Source organism: Rhinolophus sinicus, chromosome 1 (assembly GCF_057876585.1).
Source record: "Rhinolophus sinicus isolate RSI-liver-muscle chromosome 1, RSI-T2T, whole genome shotgun sequence".
Classification (NCBI taxonomy): Eukaryota; Metazoa; Chordata; class Mammalia; order Chiroptera; family Rhinolophidae; genus Rhinolophus; species Rhinolophus sinicus.
The window spans coordinates 123,723,577-123,742,517 of record NC_142501.1 but is presented as its reverse complement, the minus strand read 5'-3'; the positions used below and the strand labels follow the sequence as shown (position 1 = coordinate 123,742,517).

Below are 18,941 nucleotides of genomic sequence, written 5' to 3'. Positions count from 1 at the left end.
CCGAGTTCTTCCCTCTCCTGCAGCTGTGGTAGCTCCGGGAAGCTGCGAGCTCGGAGCACTGAGCTAGGTCTGCATCCTGCGCCTGCGCAGCTGTCTCCACACTTCTCCCTTCCCTCCTCCCCAGCTCGCACGATTCACCAACCTTTAGCTGAATTTAGTAGTAGACCTCTTCGTCTTGTCTCTCTGCTGTGCAGGGAGTCCTTTGTGAAGTTATTATTGTTTGAGTAGTTATAAATTCCAGGGGAGCTTTACAGAGACTCACCTCATGCCACCAGTTTGATCCCTTATCAAAGTAAAAGTATTTTTAAACTTGTAGCTTCACAGGATAGAAACAACCCACTTCATTTTAAAACAGTATGATGGTAAAATTTGACCAATATATAACTACAGAGCAATATATTTTAAAAAGTAAGAAAGTTGCCCTGTAATTTTTCAGTTGCAAATGCAATGTATAAACATTGAGTCTTGTAAATTAAATAAGGCAGAGAAGATCCCTGTGGGACTATGTTTGGCATATTTTGAGTCTTAGTGGTCTTTTTGTAAACGGCAGAAAAACACATCTTTATGCATTAATTTGAAATGTTGTACTTATCTTGGTTTATTTTCTTGGCAGGTTAGGCCTGTAATGCATGATGAAGAGAAGGTGAAAATGCCAGAGGCTAAGGTATAATAATGACTAATATGACCATTATTATTAACCTAATTATTGTTTATATTGATGCTGGCTGTTCTTAGAAAGTAACAATGACTTGGAAAGCTACACTGAGAATTAGTCTTATGAAGAGAGAGGACCTGATTGCCTCAAAAGTATGATTCTGGGGTACATTCCTACTGCACTCAAAGAAATATCTCTTATTCATGAAATGCCTACAGTTCCACTCTTAGAGATTCATTCTGTTTGCTAAAAAATCCCCTTCCCCCTTTAAAAATATAAACAACACTGAGAAATAACATAAAGCTCTAATGTGTTTGGGTTGCTCAGATCCTTTCCTGAGAACAGTTTTGATAGAAAGAGGAAATAGACTAACTGGGGGCAGCTGCTGCCAATGATGAAGAGCTGGAGAGGTCACAATAAGAGAGGGAAAACAAGGTTTAGAAAAAGGGATACCCGGTAGGGGGAGGGATGATGAAGATAAATTTGGTTGCTTTGTAATTGTCTAGGACTGGCTGCTTTTAAGTGAATCATTTACAGGAAATGGAGACGTGGGATCTTAAATTCTTCCAATTTATGGGAACTTACCAGTAAATGTAACTCATTGTTCCTTCAAATTATTTTTGATAGTAGTTAGAATGTGCATGCCATGTATTTGAAATAACGTTTCAGATTTAAGAAGAAACAGGGTGTACTGTTCACGTAATTAACTTTGTGATTTATTTTCTATTGAAAGATTGAAGACATACGTGTTTTGGAGGAGCAAATAGAAACATTAAAGATTAAGTTAGAGAATGAGAGAAAGAAGAGAGAAAGGTACTGGAAATGATGATTTATAACTGTTCATTCGTAGCTCATTCAATATTTAACCATCTATAAATTTATTACAGGTCTAGGAAGGAATCAGAATGGATAAGCAAAAACTGGGAAAGGAAATTCCTTATTCTCAAGAACAGGTATAGTGTGGTGATATATACAAATTCTGTTTATAAAAATGTGACTAATCTTTTAAGGAAATGGGGAGGAATTTTTCTGTATATATTAATTAATATGAAATACCCTCATACACTTTTAACAAGAAATGCAAAATAATTGGCCTAAAGTAGAAAAGTAGTCAAAGTCACTTCAAACAAAAAATAATGAAAAACTGTTTCATTCCCAATCTCAGTGTTTCAACTTTAAAGGATCAACAGGACAGAGAATCTTTCTTGATACCTGGTTTAATCAGTCTTATATAGTCATCTTCCTCCATAGGGATTCCTCCATATCGGGCAATATTCCTGCTCATTTTCACATAGTGGAATTTAACTGCCCTATATCTTCTTTGTAAACCTGCTTTATATACTAGATCCTCTTCCCTTTTCCAGACAAAACAACACCAACTCCTTAATTCTCAGATTTATTTTTCATTTACATAATAATGTTAATTTCTCTTCCCTATGTCATCTTTGTCTTTTTAAAAATGGAGAAAGTGACACCACAAAATTCTGAAAAGGTTAAAAGCAATGCTAAGTAGAGAAAATGCCTATTTTTTTCCTTGTCCTAAAATGTTAGCATGAAAACTCTATATTCTATTTTTTTAGTTCCTGCCATAATTTCCCCCAGATGTTCTTCTTTATCATGTGTTGGAAGTTTCTTTGCAAGATTTTCTCACAGTCAAGCATCAAGGCAGAATGGATTCAGTGTCTGATGTCAGAGGTCAAGCCTGAGGCTCCCACATGACTTCATGGGGTGATAATGCCCCACATTTGCACTGCATTTCATGAGCATGCACTATGTATGTGTGCACGTATAAAATTCTACACATTGCTGTATACATTGCACTGAAAAAAAATTCCAGGTGGCATATCGAGCATCCACGTACCAGAAATACCACCAGACAGTGGGTGGAGGATCTCCTTCTGGTGGTAAAATGTTCTGCTTTCCACTCTGGCTTGCATTTCACATCTGTGCTGATAACTACTCTGCTCTGAAAACATGTGCCTATCAATACTTGCCTTGACTACCTGACACAGTTATTATAAGGCTAGCATGTAGATATTGGTGAAACAAGAGACTGAGATCACAGGAAAACTTAAACACGCACTGAATTTCATTTTCCCACACATGGATTTGGGTCTATCTCTGAAACTGAGTAGAATGTCTTTCCCTTATTTATTTCTGTGGGGTTCACTTTCATCTTTAAGATTTCGCTTGTATCTGACCCTATGGGATTCATCCTGTACTCAATGACCATTTACAAGAATGTCTCAGTTTTTCTTCTAATTGATTTGCTGTTAACCAAGATGTTGACAATTGTATTTATTGTTTCTCTGCAGATTTATGTTGATACGTAATTATTTAGAACAGCAGGAAGTATTATTACATACTTTCTATGTGTTTTCTCATTTAATCAAGACTGACGGGACATAATGTTGGGACATGGTGCATTATGTCTCTGGTTTGGTTGCATCACCAGGTGTTAATTCAAGGTGATATATGCAATAACATAGGGAGTGTATATATCCAGAATGCTGCATCATGGTGTGGTATGGAGATAAATTGTACAGTAGCAGACTTGTGTGTGTTAAAATGATAATTTCATTTCACCATAACAGATCTTAGATCAGGAGCAACCATTTTTGTTTAGTAGAAGAAAAACTTTACCTTAGCCGGTCAAAGAAACAGTCCAATCCAATTATTTCTCAACCAGTTCATGGTTTATATTCAGTTCCAGTCCAATTCAGAGCTTCATCTCCAACCCCCTTTTTCATCTCTGCTGAATTGGCTCTATTTCCAGGAAGATTAAACTTAAGCAATGCTGAGAAGGGCAGGGGCTAGTACTTCCTCTTAGCATGGCATACCTATCTCAGCTGCTGATGTGATCATTGTCATTTCTCTCAGCACAAATGGTGCTCAGGTGTGACACATCGGCCCAAGAATAAATCGCTACTTGGCTGATGCAGCAATGATGCAGCCACTCCTACCTCAACCCCAGGACTTGATCCATATGTACCCATCTGATCCAGGATATAAAATCAATACATAACAAATCAGTTGTGTTTCTATACACTAAAAATGAACTACCAGAAAGAGAAATTAAAAATCAATCCCATTTACAATTGCATCAAAAAGAATAAAACACTTAGGAATAAATATACCATAGAAGGTAAAGATCTGTACATTGAAAATTATAACACATTGATGAATGAAATTGAAGAAGGCACAAATAAATGGAAAGATACTCTGTGCTCACAGATTGAAAAAAATTAATATTGTTAAATGTCCATTCTACCCAAAGCCAGGTATAGTTTCAGTGCAATCCCTATCAAAATTCCAAAGGAAGTTTTCAAAGAAATAGAAGAAAGTAATCCTAAAATTTGTATAAAATCACTAAAGACTGCAAATAGCCAAAGCAATCTTGAGAAAGAACAAAGCTGGAGGCATCATGCTTCCTGATTTCCAACTATAGTACAAAGCTACAGTAATCAAAACAATGTGGTATTGGCATGAAAACAGATACACAGATCAGTAGAATGGAAGAGAAAACCCAGATATAAACGTATATATGGTCAATTAATTTATGACAAAGGAGCCAAGAATACTCCATGGGGAAAGGCAAGTCTCCTTAACAAATGGAGTTGGGAAAACTGGACAGCCACACACAAAAGAATGAAACTGGAACCCTATCTTTACACCATACACAAAAGTCAACTCAAAATGGATTAGGTCTTAAATTTAAGACCCGAAACTGTAAAGTTTCTAGAACAAGACACAGGAATAAAACTTCTGGACATCAGTCTTTGCAATGATTTTTTGGATTTGAAAATAAAAGCAAAAATAATAATAATAATAATAAAAGCAAAGGCAACAAAAACAAAAAAGAACAAATGGGACTCCATTAAACTAAAAAGCTGCATAGCAAAGGAAACCATCATCAAAATTAAATGGCAACCTACAGAATGGGAGAAAAAAATTTGGAAATCGTATGTCCAATATGGGGTTAATATCCAAAATATATAAAGAACTCACAGAACTCAATAGCAAAAAACAACAACAACAACAAAAAAAAAAAAAAAAAAAAAAAAAAAAAAAAAAAAAAAAAAAAAAAAAAAACAGGCAAAAATCCCCAAACAATCCAATTAAAAAATGGGCAGAGGAACTGAATAGGCATTTTTTCCCAAAGACATATAGATGGCAAACAAGTACACAAAAAGGTTCTCCACATCACTAATCATCAAGGAAAGGCAAATCAGAACCACAATGAGATATTACATCACACCTGTTAGAATTGCTATCATCCAAAAGACAAGAGATAATAGGTGTTGGCAAGTACATGGAGAGAAGGGAACATTTGTGGACTGTTGGTGGGAATATAAACTCATTCAGCCACTGTGGAAAACAGTATGGAAGTTCTTAAAAAAAAAAAAAAATAGAACTACCACTTCTGGGTATACATCCAAAGAATATGAAAATAGGATATTGAAGATAAATCTGCCCTCCCATATTCATTGCAGCATTATTCAATATATAACATATTTTTACAAAAGTTAGAATAATCTTGTACATATTAATCTGCAACTTGCCCTTTTTAACACTCTATTTTGGAAAGCTTTCTCCACTGAAATATACCTCACTCATTTTATTTTATTTTAATTTGTTTTTCAGTTACAGCTGACATTCATTATTTTATATTAGTTTCAGTTGTGTAGCATAGTGGTTAGAAATTTATATAATTTATGCAGTGATCTCCCCAATTAGTTTAGTACATCCCTGGCACTATACCTAGTTGTTGCAACTTTATTGACTATATTCCCTAGGCTGTACTTTACATCCCCATGACTATTTTCTAACTACCAATTTGTATTTCTTAATCCCTTCACGTTTCCGTTATTGTGTTCTTTATTTCTGACTGATTCTTTTGTGCTTTCTATCTCCATTTTTATATTTCCTATTCCCTGCCAAAGCCCTCCCTGAGATTACTGAGCATCCCCATAACCAGTGTCTGGAACTCTGTGTCTGGTAGATTGCTTGTCTCCATTCTCTTCAGTTCTTTCTCTGGAGCTTCATTCCGCTCCTCCACCTGGGACACATTTCTCTGTCTCCCCATCCTGCCTGCCTCCCTGTGTTTGTTTCTGTGTATTATATTAAGTAGGGCTGCTATGTCTCCCGGTCTTATTATAGTGGCCTTATGTAGCACTTGTCTTGTGGGGACCAGTGATGCAGTCTTCCTGGTCATCAGAGCCAGGTGCTACAGGTGTGTCCCTTGTGTGGGTTGTATGTGCCCTCCTGTTGTAACTAAGCCTTGGTTGTTGTTTGCCCATCAATGGGAGGGATTGACCCTCAAGCTGATTGGTTGTGAAGACTGGCTGTGACGACAGTAGAGAAGCTGTTTTGTGCAGGTGCTGATCCTACAGAGCAGGGTTTGCTTTAGTGGGGTTCTCTGCCTGCAAAACAAGTTCAGCCACAGCCTATGCCCAGCGGGGGCCACCTGGCATGAGCCACAAAGTAATCTTCAGTTGGCTGCCACCTGCGCTGGGCTTGGAGGTGCCCCACAAAGAGATGCAAAGCTGTCACCCAAGGCCGGCTGCCACTAGCACTGAGCCTGGGGCCTTTCAGCCAGAGGTACGGGACATGCCAAAGCCAGATGTCGCCAACTTGGGTTTTGTAAACTTTCAAGAAATTCCAGGATAGTTTGAACCATGAGCCAAGACAAGCCATCTATATGGAAAAGTCACTGGAAGCTGCCTGAGTGTGCCCAAAACTTGGGTGGTACAGGGTCTCAGGAAATCAGGGCAAATGAATTGTGTTGGCCAGGTTGATGGAGTCTCAGAGATGGCAGCCACTTGCATCTGCACTTTGGGAGGGAGTGGGGTCAACAAAGAAACAATGGCTTTTGCCAGCATCTCAGTCTGGGAGAAATCTGCACCTCCAGCTCTCACCCTGGAACCAGATAATTCAGTTCTTCCCCCTATGTCCCTGGAGCCTTTCGAGCTGCTTCCCCAGTGCTAGATCTCAGAGCAAGTGAGTCTGTCAGTGAGCAAGTCTGTGTACGGGTGTTTTGAGAGGATCGCCTGGGAATGCACCCACCCTCTGTCTCACTCAGCCACAATCTCTACTGATTTTCACAGCCAGAAGCCATGGGGATTTCTCTCCCTGGCACTGAAACCCTGGGCTGTGGAGCCTGTTGTGGGGCTGTGACACCCCCCCCCCCACCTCATACACACACACACACACTCCTTCCAGGGGGACCCCTGCAGCCAAGATATCCCTCCTGACCTTTAAAGGCCACACGAAAGTATGGGACCAGCCTGCCCTACATCTACTCCACTCCCACCAGTCTCAGCATGGCCTGCTGTACATGTCCCCAGCTGTAAGGCTTCAGCTCAGCCAGACCTCAGGCAAGTCTCAGCAATGATTATTCTGTAGTTCAGTTGCAATGTTGATATGGTCGTGAGAGGAGGCAAGCACAGCATCCACCCACTCCACCATCCTGACTGTATTCTATACCACCTCTTCTTTATGTTGTCTATTGATGGGCACTAAGGTTTCTTTTATATCTTGGCTACTGTAAATAATGCTGCAATAAACATAGTGGTGCATATATCTCTTCAAATTAGTGTTTTGGGTTTCTTTGGATAAATATCCAGAAGTGGAATTGCTGGGTCATAAGGTAGTTCTATTTTTAATTTTTTGAAGAACCTCCATACCATTTTCCATAGTGGCTGCATCAATTTCCAATCACATCAATAGTGCATGAGAGTTCCGTTTTCTCAGCATCCTCACCAATACTTGTTTTTTGTTGATTTATTGATGATGGTCATTCTGACAGGTGTGAGGCGATGTCTCCTTGTGGTTTTAATTTGCATTTCTCTGATGATTACTAACGTTGAGCATCTTTTCATATGTCTGTTGGCCATCTGTATGTCCTCTTTGGAGAAATGTCCATTCAGGTTCCTTTACCCACTTGTTAACTGGATTGTTTGTTTATTTGGTGTTTAGTTGTATGAGTTTTTGTATAAATTTTAGATATTACCCCCTTATCAGATATACCATTGGCAAATATCTTCTCCCATTCAGTAGGACATCTTTTCGTTTTGTTGATGGTTTCCTTTGCTGTGCAAACACTTTTTAGTTTGCTGTAGTTCCATTTGTTTATTTTTTCTTTTGTTTCCCTTTCCCAAGGAGACATATCAAAAAATATACAGAGGGCGCCAAAAAATGTATACATATATGTTTTTTAATTTTATAGGGTAACAGTGTGTTTTTTCCAGGACCCATCAGCTCCAAGTCAAATTGTTGTCCTCCAATCTAGTTGTGGAGGGCACAGCTCAGCTCCAAGTCCAGTGCCGTTTTCAATCTTTAGTTGCAGGGGGCGTAGCCCACCATCCCATGTGGAAATCGAACCGGCAACCTTATTATTGAAGCACGCACTCTAACCAACTGAGCTTACCGGCCACCCCATTTATACACATTTTAAGAAAGGAAGAAACTATTAAAATTGTAATAATATATACCAATAACAAAAGATGAATACAAGTCACGTTTGACTTCTGCAATTACAAGAGGTGCTCAAAGTGGTTACCATCAGCATCCAGGCACTTCTGATTATGGTGAACTACTGCTTGAGCAACATTGACCAAAGTGTCTATTTGTATACATTTTTTTGGCACCTCCAGTGTATTACTAAGAGCAATGTCAGAGAGTTTACTGCCTATGTTTTTTTCTAGGATTTTTATGGTTTTGGATCTTATACTTTAAGTCTTTAATTCATTTTGAGTTTATTCTTGTATATGGTGTAAAAAGGTGATCCAGTTTCATGGTTGTTTTTTTTTTTTTTTTTTGCATGTATCTGTCCAGTTTTCCCAACACCATTTATTGAATAGATTGTCTTGCCTCCTTTGTCAAAGATTAAATGACCGTATAGGTGTGGTTTTATTTCTGGGCTCTCTATTCTGTTCCATTGATCTATTTGTCTGTTTTTATACCAGTACTGTGCTGTTTTGATTACTGTAGCCTTGTAGTTAAGTTTGATATCAGGTAGCATGATACTCCAACTTCATTCTTTCTGAAGATTGGTATGGCTATTTGGCATCTTTTATGGTTCCACATAAATTTTTAGGATTATTTGGTCTAGTTCTGTGAAAAATGCCATTGGTATTTTGCTAGGGATTGCAATGAATTTATAGATTGCATTGTGCAGTATGGACATATTAACGATGCTAATTCTTCCCCTCCATTAACACATAATACGTTTCCATTTATTTGTATCTTCTTCAAAGGCCATAAATGACAAACCCATAGCTAAGATCATACTCAACGAGAAAAAAGCTAGAAACATTCTCCTTAGGATCACAACAAGACAAGGATGCCCACGTTCACCACTTTTATTCTACATCGTATTGGAACTCCTAACCACAGCAATCAGACAAGAAAAATATTTAAAAGACATCCAAATTGGAAAGGAAGAAATAACACTGTCATTATTTGCAGATGACATAATACTATATAGAAGGAACCTCAAAGATTCCACCAAAATACTATTAGAACTGATAAATAAATTCAGTATATTATCAGGATACAAAATTAATATTCAGAAATAGGTTGAACTTTTATACACCAATAATGAACTATCTGATAAGAAAGAAAAATTTACTATGATTTTTTGTGTTGTTGTTCCTTTCTCTCTGCTAGCAAAAGTTGTCCACCATACCCTTAGGTTTCTCTGCAGAACATGCTTTCCTGATAGTGAAACTCCTGATTTTAGCACCATTTGCAATCTAGATAGGCTGAGAATTTCCCAAATTTTTGGTATACTTGTGCTTAAATACATTGTCATTATTTTTGATGCTTAATTTCTCCAATCTTAAGGCAATTGGGGTCCTTTAAACTTGACTACTGTGTTCTTTTGACATAATCTTTGATGACTCCCTTAAAAATAAAATGTCCCAGGCTCATCTTGTACATTTATTGGCTTAGTTCTGGAAATAGTCATTTCTGAAAGATGCCCTGGTTCATTTTAGGGAGAAATGTTTTTAAAACCACAGTTTTGGTGCTCGTTGCCACTGTATAGCCACTGCTTCTGTGCCTTTCAGGGCTGGAAAATATGTGGTTTTAAAAATGAAAGAAGTGCATATTCATATTTTAAAATTTTTCCTTGTCTTTTCTCTTACACTGAAAATTCTAGTTCCTACCATATGAACATAATGCTGATTTGCTTTATCCTATGATTTTCATACATTTTATTTTCACGATTGCTTTTATTTCAGCTTTTATGTCCTTAAAAATGAGATGTTTATGAGGCACACATTGTACCGTCAGTTTGCAGTGCTTGCTGACACATCTTTCAATTACATTGTAAGTATCTATAATATTTAGATGCTATCTGTCTTTTTGATATCTGCACGTCTTTCTTAGTTAACATTTATTGAACCCCTGCCACTACGGGCTCTGGAGATAGTACATGGCAGTCACTCTGCTAGATACTGAGGGCGTAAGACAGAGTGCCTGAACCCAAACAGCTCAATCTGGTGTGAGATATAGATGTATAAACAAACTGTTACAATGCAATATGGTTGAGCTATAATAAAGGCAAGTGAAATTTTCAGAGGAGGGGTGACTCATTCGAGCTGGGAAGTAACTGTCAGTATGAACGTTTGTGAACATGGATGAAATGTTGGGAAACATCAAAGTTCAAGACCCAAGTAGCCAGTCACTTCCCAAGGGAAAAAGGAGATTAAAGAATCTGTTTCTAATACCATGTCATTTATTTTCATACTAGAAGTCACCTGTAGATAAAGTCCAATTCCAAAATAGACTATTTTTTAACCTGTTAACTTAATGTTTCCATTTGGAGTTATAATAGATGCTATTGGGCATCTGCTTCGATGTTAAGTGTTCTGTTGCCAAGTCAAATTTGTGGGAAAGGACACAAGAAGTATAAAGTATAGTTTCTTGCTTTGAGAGGCTTACAATCTAAAATCACTTTCTTTTTAAATTTACAACATATATTTTTCACTTAAAGACTACTTTCTAAACTTATGTGGCTACAAGAGATCAAAGAACTTAGAGACATTGGTAAGATAACATTAAATAAATTCTAGTTTTAAACTAAATTTAGATAGTAATCTGAACCTTGCTAAGGATTTTAGTAAGTAACTCCCTTGAAATGTTCCCAAATTGGTCTAAATAGATAGGAATATATATAGTCTCTTTCTTCCCCTTCCGGTTTTCCTTTTCTCACCTGAAACTTACAATTTCAAGTGGAGTACTCCTCATTTTAGATATCTAATCATCTGGACAAATAAAATATTTGAGGACCCATGAGAATGCTGTGCCACTTAAAATCAGGCTTGTTTTAGGATTATCTGGTAAAATTTTCTGGTCAAATTTGAATTGTCTGGGCTCTATAAAACAGACTTCTAAAATCTCACAATGATACCCGTCCAAGCAGGTATCCAGCCTTTTTCTTGAGAAAAATCTTGGCCCTGCCCTCAGATGATCACGCAATCTATCTTCGTAAGGAGGTGGGTGGTTCTCCATCTAGATTAGAATATATCTATGTGCCACTGCTTATCTGGGGTTCCAGGCTCTGAATCCTTATCTCTACACCCGTACAGTACATAGACACTCAAGAAACTAATAAGAGTGGATAGTATATATATTGAAGAAAAATAGACAGGGGAGAGAGGGAAAGAAAGAGTGATGAATAAGTGAATGAGTTTGGAGTACCCTAACATTTTCCCTTGGTTCCCTACACTCTAGTCACTCATCCACTCCACAAATATTTATTGAGCACAAATATGTACCAAGCACCATGCTCTGTCTTGGAAATAATATAGTGCACATAGCAAATATGGCTCCTTCCTTTATAGACTAAAAATTCCATGACATCACGAACTGGTCTTATAAACTGTTTTACTCCCAGAGGTTAGAATAGTGCCTGAGCTACAGTATAGAAAGATAGGTATTAATAAGGAAAAACTTTACATATTTGAATATATGCTGTGAAAGAAAAGATTTCTTATTATTGAGGTATATTTTATATACAGTGAACTGCACAAATATTAAGTATATCATTTGAAGAGTTTTGACCTGTGTAGTCATCACATAATGAAGGGGTAGAACATTTCCACCATCCCTAAAATTCTCCTTGTATCCATTTCCAGACAGTAGCTTACCCAGATTCTCATGCCAAACAAACATTGTTCTGATTTCTGTCAGTACAGGTTAGTTTGCCTGTTCTTAAATTTATTGCAGATGGAATCATACAGTATATATTCTTGTATGTCTGGCTTATTTTACTCAGCATAGTGCTTTTAAGATTCATTATGTTATTGTGTGTATCTGAAACAATTATTTTTTTGTGTCGCTTCACAGTATTTTATCGTATGGAATAGACCATAATTTGTTTATCTCTTCCCCCCTTGATGGACATCTGAGCTGTTTCCAGTTAGGGGCTATTTTGGGGGGCAAAGCTGCTACAATCATTCTTGTACAAGTCATTTGGGGAAATATGGTTTTGTAACTCTTGGGTAAGAACGGAAAGGCTGGGGCATAGGAATGTGTATGTTTGCCTTTATAAGAAATCACCAGTATTCCAAAGCAATGGAATCATTTCACCGTCCCACCAGTAATGTTTGAGTTCCTAGTGCTCCATATCTGATGTTGTCAGTTTTTTAATTTTAACTATGCTAAAGTAGTATCTCACTGAAGTTTTAACTTGCATTTCCCTGATAATTAATGATGTTGAGCATCTTTTCATGTGCTTATTGGCCATTCTTAGATCTTCTTTTGTAAAGGGACTATTCAAAACTTTTTTTTTTAATTGTGGTAAAATGCACATAACAAAATTTACCATCTTAACCATTTTAAAGTGTACAGTTCAGTAATATTAAGAATATTCACATTGGTGTGGAACAAATCACCAGAATCCCTTTTTTCTTACAAAACGGAAACTCTGTACCCATTAAACAACAACTACTTTCTCCCTCCCTCAATTTGCCTGTTTGTAATTATTATTGAGGATTTTTTCTAACATAGTATGTACCTTTTATGTCTTTCAGAAAGTAAAACCTTTATTTGTGCAGTCTAAAGTGAACTTAGTAACAGATTTGGCATCTTCTGGAAGTAACAGTCGTACATCTTCGGTAGGTAGATTATTTTCTTCCTTATTAAACATTTAATCAATCAGTATTATTCAGCCTCAGTAATAAAACTTTTTGGTTTAATCTACAGACAGACAACAATCAGATCTCCTTTCTGCCTTCATCAAAAGGTAACAATCTTTATTCTTGGAAAAAAGGTTCATACACAGAATGAAAGGGCACTTAGTCTAGAATAATATTGCTTTTCTTTGTTATCCTGAAGTGTTTGGTATTCTAGATAAACACATGACTTTCTTCAGAGAATTTATAAAACTAATAGATACGCTGAATAAAAGAATGCTGATATGTATTTCTGAATATTGATCGCTGCTAATCAAAAATGAATTTAGTCATACTTCAAAACTAGAAACTCAGTTAGTTAGAATCATGTTTCATTTTTATTAAACAGCCAGCCAACCTGACGCTCCTGTTAAATTCCTATTTTTCCAATTTAACAATTAGAAGAAAAATATGACTATTTCGAGCATACTATTTCCTATCAGTCCTTACAAGACTTCAAATTGGACTCTTTTGAAACTGAAAGTATGTTTTGTCCGTAAGTTTCTATAAGTCTTTGGGGGATACAACCATACTTCTTTTATTTAAACTTGGAAAGCAAAATAGAAACCCTACTTATCACCTCTTTCCTTAATTTTCTATGTTGTAAGCAGTACAGCTGTGAGTGTTGAGTGGCAGGATGATTAAGTAAAATTAAAGAAATTCATCATTTAAAGTTTATTATTGGGCTCTACTAAACAACTTGGATTAACAAAATATGACATTATTACTTTGAATTATTATTATTGATGATAACCAAAGGGTGTCAGTAATTTCTGTTTTTCATGTCTGGGGATGTTTAAAAGTAGACTCTTATAGTAAAATCTTTATGCAGGGGGAGGTGTGCGATATGAGTTTAAATCCTGGACCCTACTTTTTGAAAGCTAAATCGATCTTCAGCAGAAAGGAACCTCTCTTCTGAGCCTCCATGCAGGGGAGAGCAGAGAGGCTATTTCTGTAGTGCTTCTATGTATTGGCAGTATCTATTCCAGAAGTGCCAGCCTGGGTACATAAGAATCTTTCAGCAGTCAGTGTTGGCTGCCTCCTGGGCCTGCATTTAGATTACAGTACGGCTCAGACAGCAGGCAGCTACTACCTTCAAAAGGTATCAGTATTTAAATAAGTGATTAGGTCTGTTGAGTTGTTGAAAATCCCAATCCATATAGCAAATTATTTCTAAAACATCGTAATGTATGAGGAGAAGGGAAGCTCTCATGATTTATCATGAAAATATAGCTTATTGATTTGTAATCTGTAGTTGGCCTGAAATTTTAATTAGGAAGTTTAATTAACAGAAGCATTTCATCTCCCAAAAATTCAGTTGAGGCGTTTGCATCCAAAGTTGATTTTCCTCAGCCAAGCAAACCATTTTTTCAAAGGTCCATCTGAAGTAGTACAAATAAACTTTGATGACCACCTAGAACATAAGGCAGCCCCAGCTGAAACAGACATCACTCCTTTTCCTCAGTCCTAAAAATGCAAAATGTAGAGTTATTTCCACCCTGTCTACAGAAAATTCTTCTAAATTTCATTAGTCTACTTTTTTGCCTTACTAATAAAATTGAATGTAAATGCTTTTCTATGATCCATAATTGTGCAGTATGCCACAAAGCTCATCATTCTGAAAATGAATCTGCTTTGCAGAGGCGTCATAAGGGACAGTGTTCACACCAAATGCCTCTGTACATAACCCTGAAATGTCAAAGATACAGCTTTGACAGGTCACGTTCTTCCCCCTGAAGTTAGTGTGGGGAAATAATCCAGTTAACAAGTTTCTGGTTAATTGGGTTCTAGTAATCCAAAGCTTACTAGAAATAAGTTTTCTTTTTTTAATGAATAAAAACAAATTAATAAATACTGGGAGCAAAGTTCAATTACAAATTTACTAATTTGGGAAGTAAATTAATCTTTTCATTAGGAAGCACAGTCTTTAATGGTTATAACTACTGAGTGGTATTCATACTAGGTGTTCAAACGGCCAAATTGTCTTCTTGAAAGAAGTCACTCCAAGCTTCCTAGGTATTTTGGAAGGTTGAGTACCCTTCTGCAGGACTCTAAGAAATAGTTTAATACGTTATTAGTGTTTGCAAGCATAAATTCACAAATACATTATTAAAGAGGTATTTGGTTACATGATTAGTCTGTACCTGACTTACAGACATATCTTTATTACTTTCTATAACATGAGGAGTTACTGTAACCGATCTGGTGACAAAAGCCAAGTTGAACTTTCTAAAGTCACTGTGTATTGACTTCCATATTTTAGAATATGTAAATAGAATATTAATATTTTAAATACCCTGTTGAATATTTATCCTGCCTCTTACAGCATCTTCATTTGCATCAAAGATTGAGGTTCTTAAGTCGTACTTTCACATCACAAGATACTCATTAAAATTGTGTATAGCTAACATTTAGTGGATGTACGAGGTGTGATCAAACAATGCAGTGACTGTTTAAATAAAAATATGTATTACAGTAAAAGACACATTGCCATTAATCCCCCTCAAAATATTCCCCCGTGCTTCGAACACTCTTATCCCATCATTCTTGCCACTTTCTGAAGCAGTTCTGGAAGTCCTCTTTCGTGAATGTCTTTCGTTGCACTGTCGTGGTTGCCTCGATGTCCTGAATCATTTTGACTTTGGGGAAGAGCTAGAAGTCACACAATGCCAGATCCGCTGAATAAGGTGGATGAGGACACATTATGCCGTATACCAGAAATGCCGTATACCAGAAGTGATGTGTGACACGAAGCCTTGTCATGATGGAGGATGATTTCCTGCACACTTTAAAATGCACCTTTCAACCGCAGCTCATATCCGACTGCACTGAACAAGTTGAAACTTGTTGAACAAGTTGAAACACACTGTTACTAAGGTTTGACACACTGCTTCCCATATTGAAGATCCCTACTTTTCCCTTGGATGGCACTCAGCAGCAGCATTCACCATATATTTTTATCACAACGGGGAAGGCTCCGTGTCACACATCGCTTCTGGTATGGCAACTTCTGTCAAATAAAAACATTACAGTGTGTCCTCATCCACCTTATTCACCGAATCTGGCACTGTGTGACTTCTAACTCTTCCCCAAAGTCAAAATGACCATGGAAGGTAAACAGTTTGAATGGATTCAGGACATCGAGGCAGCCATGACAGTGCAACTAAAGACACTCACGAAAGAGGACTTCCAGAACTGCTTCAGACAGTGGCAAGAATGATGGGATGTGTGTTTGAAGTGAGGGGGAGTATTTTGAGGGGATTACTGGCAATGTGCCTTTTACTATAATAATTTTTTTTTAATTTAAACATTCATGTATTTTTTAAAAAATTTTTATTGGGGAACATTGTGTTTTCCCAGGACCCATCAGCTCCATGTCAAGTTGGTATTTTCAATCTAGTTGTGGAGGGTGCTGCTCAGCTCCAGGTCAAGTCATTGTTTGCAATCTAGTGGAGGGCGCAGCTCACTGGCCCATGTGGGAATCGAACCGGCGACCTTGGTGTTATGAGCACTGTGCTCTAACCACTGGGCCAACCGGCTGCCCAGAACATTCACATATTTTTTTACCATACTCGTAACTACGATTCTAAACACCTTTCCATTTTATAACTCCTGTCCTCACAGAACTCTATGAGGTAGGCACTTTTGCTTACCCCAATTTACAGAGGAGACAGTTGGACAAAGAGGGGTTTACTAAGCTGCCAGGGTTGCACTGAAAATAAATGGAGTGGCTGGATTCAAACCCAGAGAGTATGGCCCCCGAGCCCAGGCTTGTCACCACTCAGTTATATTGACTTGCTGGAAGACTCATGCATGACAACGTGTTGTCCCATTTTCAGCAACACACAATGGGAAAATATGTGATGTAACAGAAAGGCTTTGGAGATATACAAACTTCAGTTCCCATCTCAGTTTCAGCGACTTACTCACTGGGGGACTTCATTTCAATTTTTTCTGCTACATCAAATGGAGATGGTGACCCCACCTCATAGCTTTATGATGAGGGTTAAGTGAGATAACACATGGGACATACCTAGTTAACCCCTATCCCTACCTTTCTTCCTGAGCCGTTGATAATATAATCCCCAGGTCCCCCAAATAAAGTCTGGCAAACCTACGTTTTAACCTGCCACACTAGAGTCATAATAACCTAAACAGTAGACTAATGATTTAAAAGAGTAGTCGCTCCATTAGTTCTTTAAAACTAATTTTGTACCAGGCATAAGAATCAAATCCATCATTAGTATTAAAATATACATTAAATATTTCACAAAGAGTGAAACAAAACAAAAAATATAATTTAAAACAATGCTATATCAGGTGATATATCTTTCCTAAGCAGATTGAAAATGACTTTTTGTTATGCCGCAAGTTTTAATCCAAAAAATTCTAAAGAGAACAACAGAGAGTCACTCATACAACATAGGAAAAGAGATAAAGTGATAAACAAATCTTTGTTAATAGAAAGGAATAAAAAATGAGGTACAATACTATCTGCAAAATTTCAAAGCACTTTTTTTACTTGTAATTATCCCAAGAGAGCCCAGGTAACATTATTAATTTGTTTGCTACTTAAGTGTGATAAAATTTGGGATCTGAGCTGCCCATTGTGTACTGTGCACTGCCACAGATTTTATGTACTCAAGAAGACCTTTCTCACAGTCCAGAAATTAGATGCTATTGACATTGTAATCTGTGGAAATGTCCTTAATGAGTCCCAAAGACATGAATCTCATAGATAAAACCTCAAAGTAACAGTGACTCTTTAAGTGGCTTGTCGGTAAGAGAAAGCTCAAACATGAATATCTAAAACACAGGAGGAACACAAATTCAAACCTAGATTACATTGTGTTGTTAATTCTCTGAGGTTTTAGGGAGAAACATTGAAGAGGTCATTTTAAAGGCTTTTAAAGAATAGTAGAACAATTGCAATATATTTGAAATAATTTTAAAATCTTTTTTTTACCCTTTGAAACTTTGGATGTGAAAAGTATATTTTTACCAAGTGTAGTTTCCACCAACTTATGCAATAAATATTAATTAAATGATTTCAGTTGCTTCTGTTTTTGTTTCCAACACAAAAATATTGTAAAAGTCACACAAGAAATTAGAACTTAGATAAAAGATAAAAAGAAAATTTAGGCATTGTTTTATATATAGTTTCTAGACTTCAACTATAATTAATATAATTTAGTAAGCTTTTAAAATTCATATCTAAATACATATTTTATAACATTACTACATGTATATGTAAATAATATATGTCATAGTTTAGCATGCAACTGATGGCTATAAAAATGTTGGAAGAAGGAATTAATCAATGAAATATGAGTTAAGTACCAGGACTAACCTGATTTACTAAACATAATGTATTAAAGGGTCTGTAAATGTTACTGATATCACTGCCATCAGTTTTTCTTCTATTTTCCTTATTGTCGCCAATTACCTATTATTCAAATGGTATATTTTTAAGTTATGTATGTCATCCTTGTCTTTGAGAATTGGGCTGATTCTCAACTATCTTTTCTTAGAAATTTTCCTTGTTCTTTATACTTGTATTCTAAAATATTTTCTTTTTTATATTTTTCAACATTTAATCATGAATTTTTAAAATTAAATTTATTGGGGTGACATTGGTTAATAACATTACATAAGTTTCAGATATAAAATTCTATAATACATCATCTGTATATTGCATTGTGTACTCTCCACTGGAGGTCCAGTGTCCTTCCATCACAATATATTTGACCAACCCTTTTCCCTCCTCAACCTCCTCCTACCCCACTTCCTTTCTGGTAACCATCATACTGTTGTCTGTGTCTATGAGATTGTTTGTTTGTTGCTTTCTGTTTTATATCCCACATATGAGTGAAATTATATGGTTCTTGTCCTTTTCCATCTGACTTATTTCACTTAGCATGATACTCTCAAGATCCATCCATGTTGTTGCAAATAGCAGCATTTTATCCTTTCTTATGGCTGAGTAGTATTCCATTGTATACATGTATCATATCTTCTCTATCCAATCATCCATCAGAGCACACTTAGGTTGTTTCCACGTCTTGGCTACCATGAATGATACTGCAATGAACATTGGTGTACCT

The 18,941-nt window shown here is 36.7% G+C and overlaps 1 protein-coding gene across 1 annotated transcript in view; it reads left to right on the top strand.

Moving 5' to 3' along the window:
* Nucleotides 1-18,941, top strand: part of C1H10orf67 (chromosome 1 C10orf67 homolog) — a 118,355-nt gene that overhangs the window by 82,114 nt on the left and 17,300 nt on the right. The window contains exons 11-15 of the mRNA XM_088793967.1: nt 614-664; nt 1,389-1,468; nt 1,543-1,608; nt 9,901-9,988; nt 12,697-12,780. Of these exons, the coding sequence (XP_088650093.1) occupies nt 614-664; nt 1,389-1,468; nt 1,543-1,608; nt 9,901-9,988; nt 12,697-12,780 (369 nt within the window). The remainder of the gene's footprint in view (nt 1-613; nt 665-1,388; nt 1,469-1,542; nt 1,609-9,900; nt 9,989-12,696; nt 12,781-18,941) is intronic.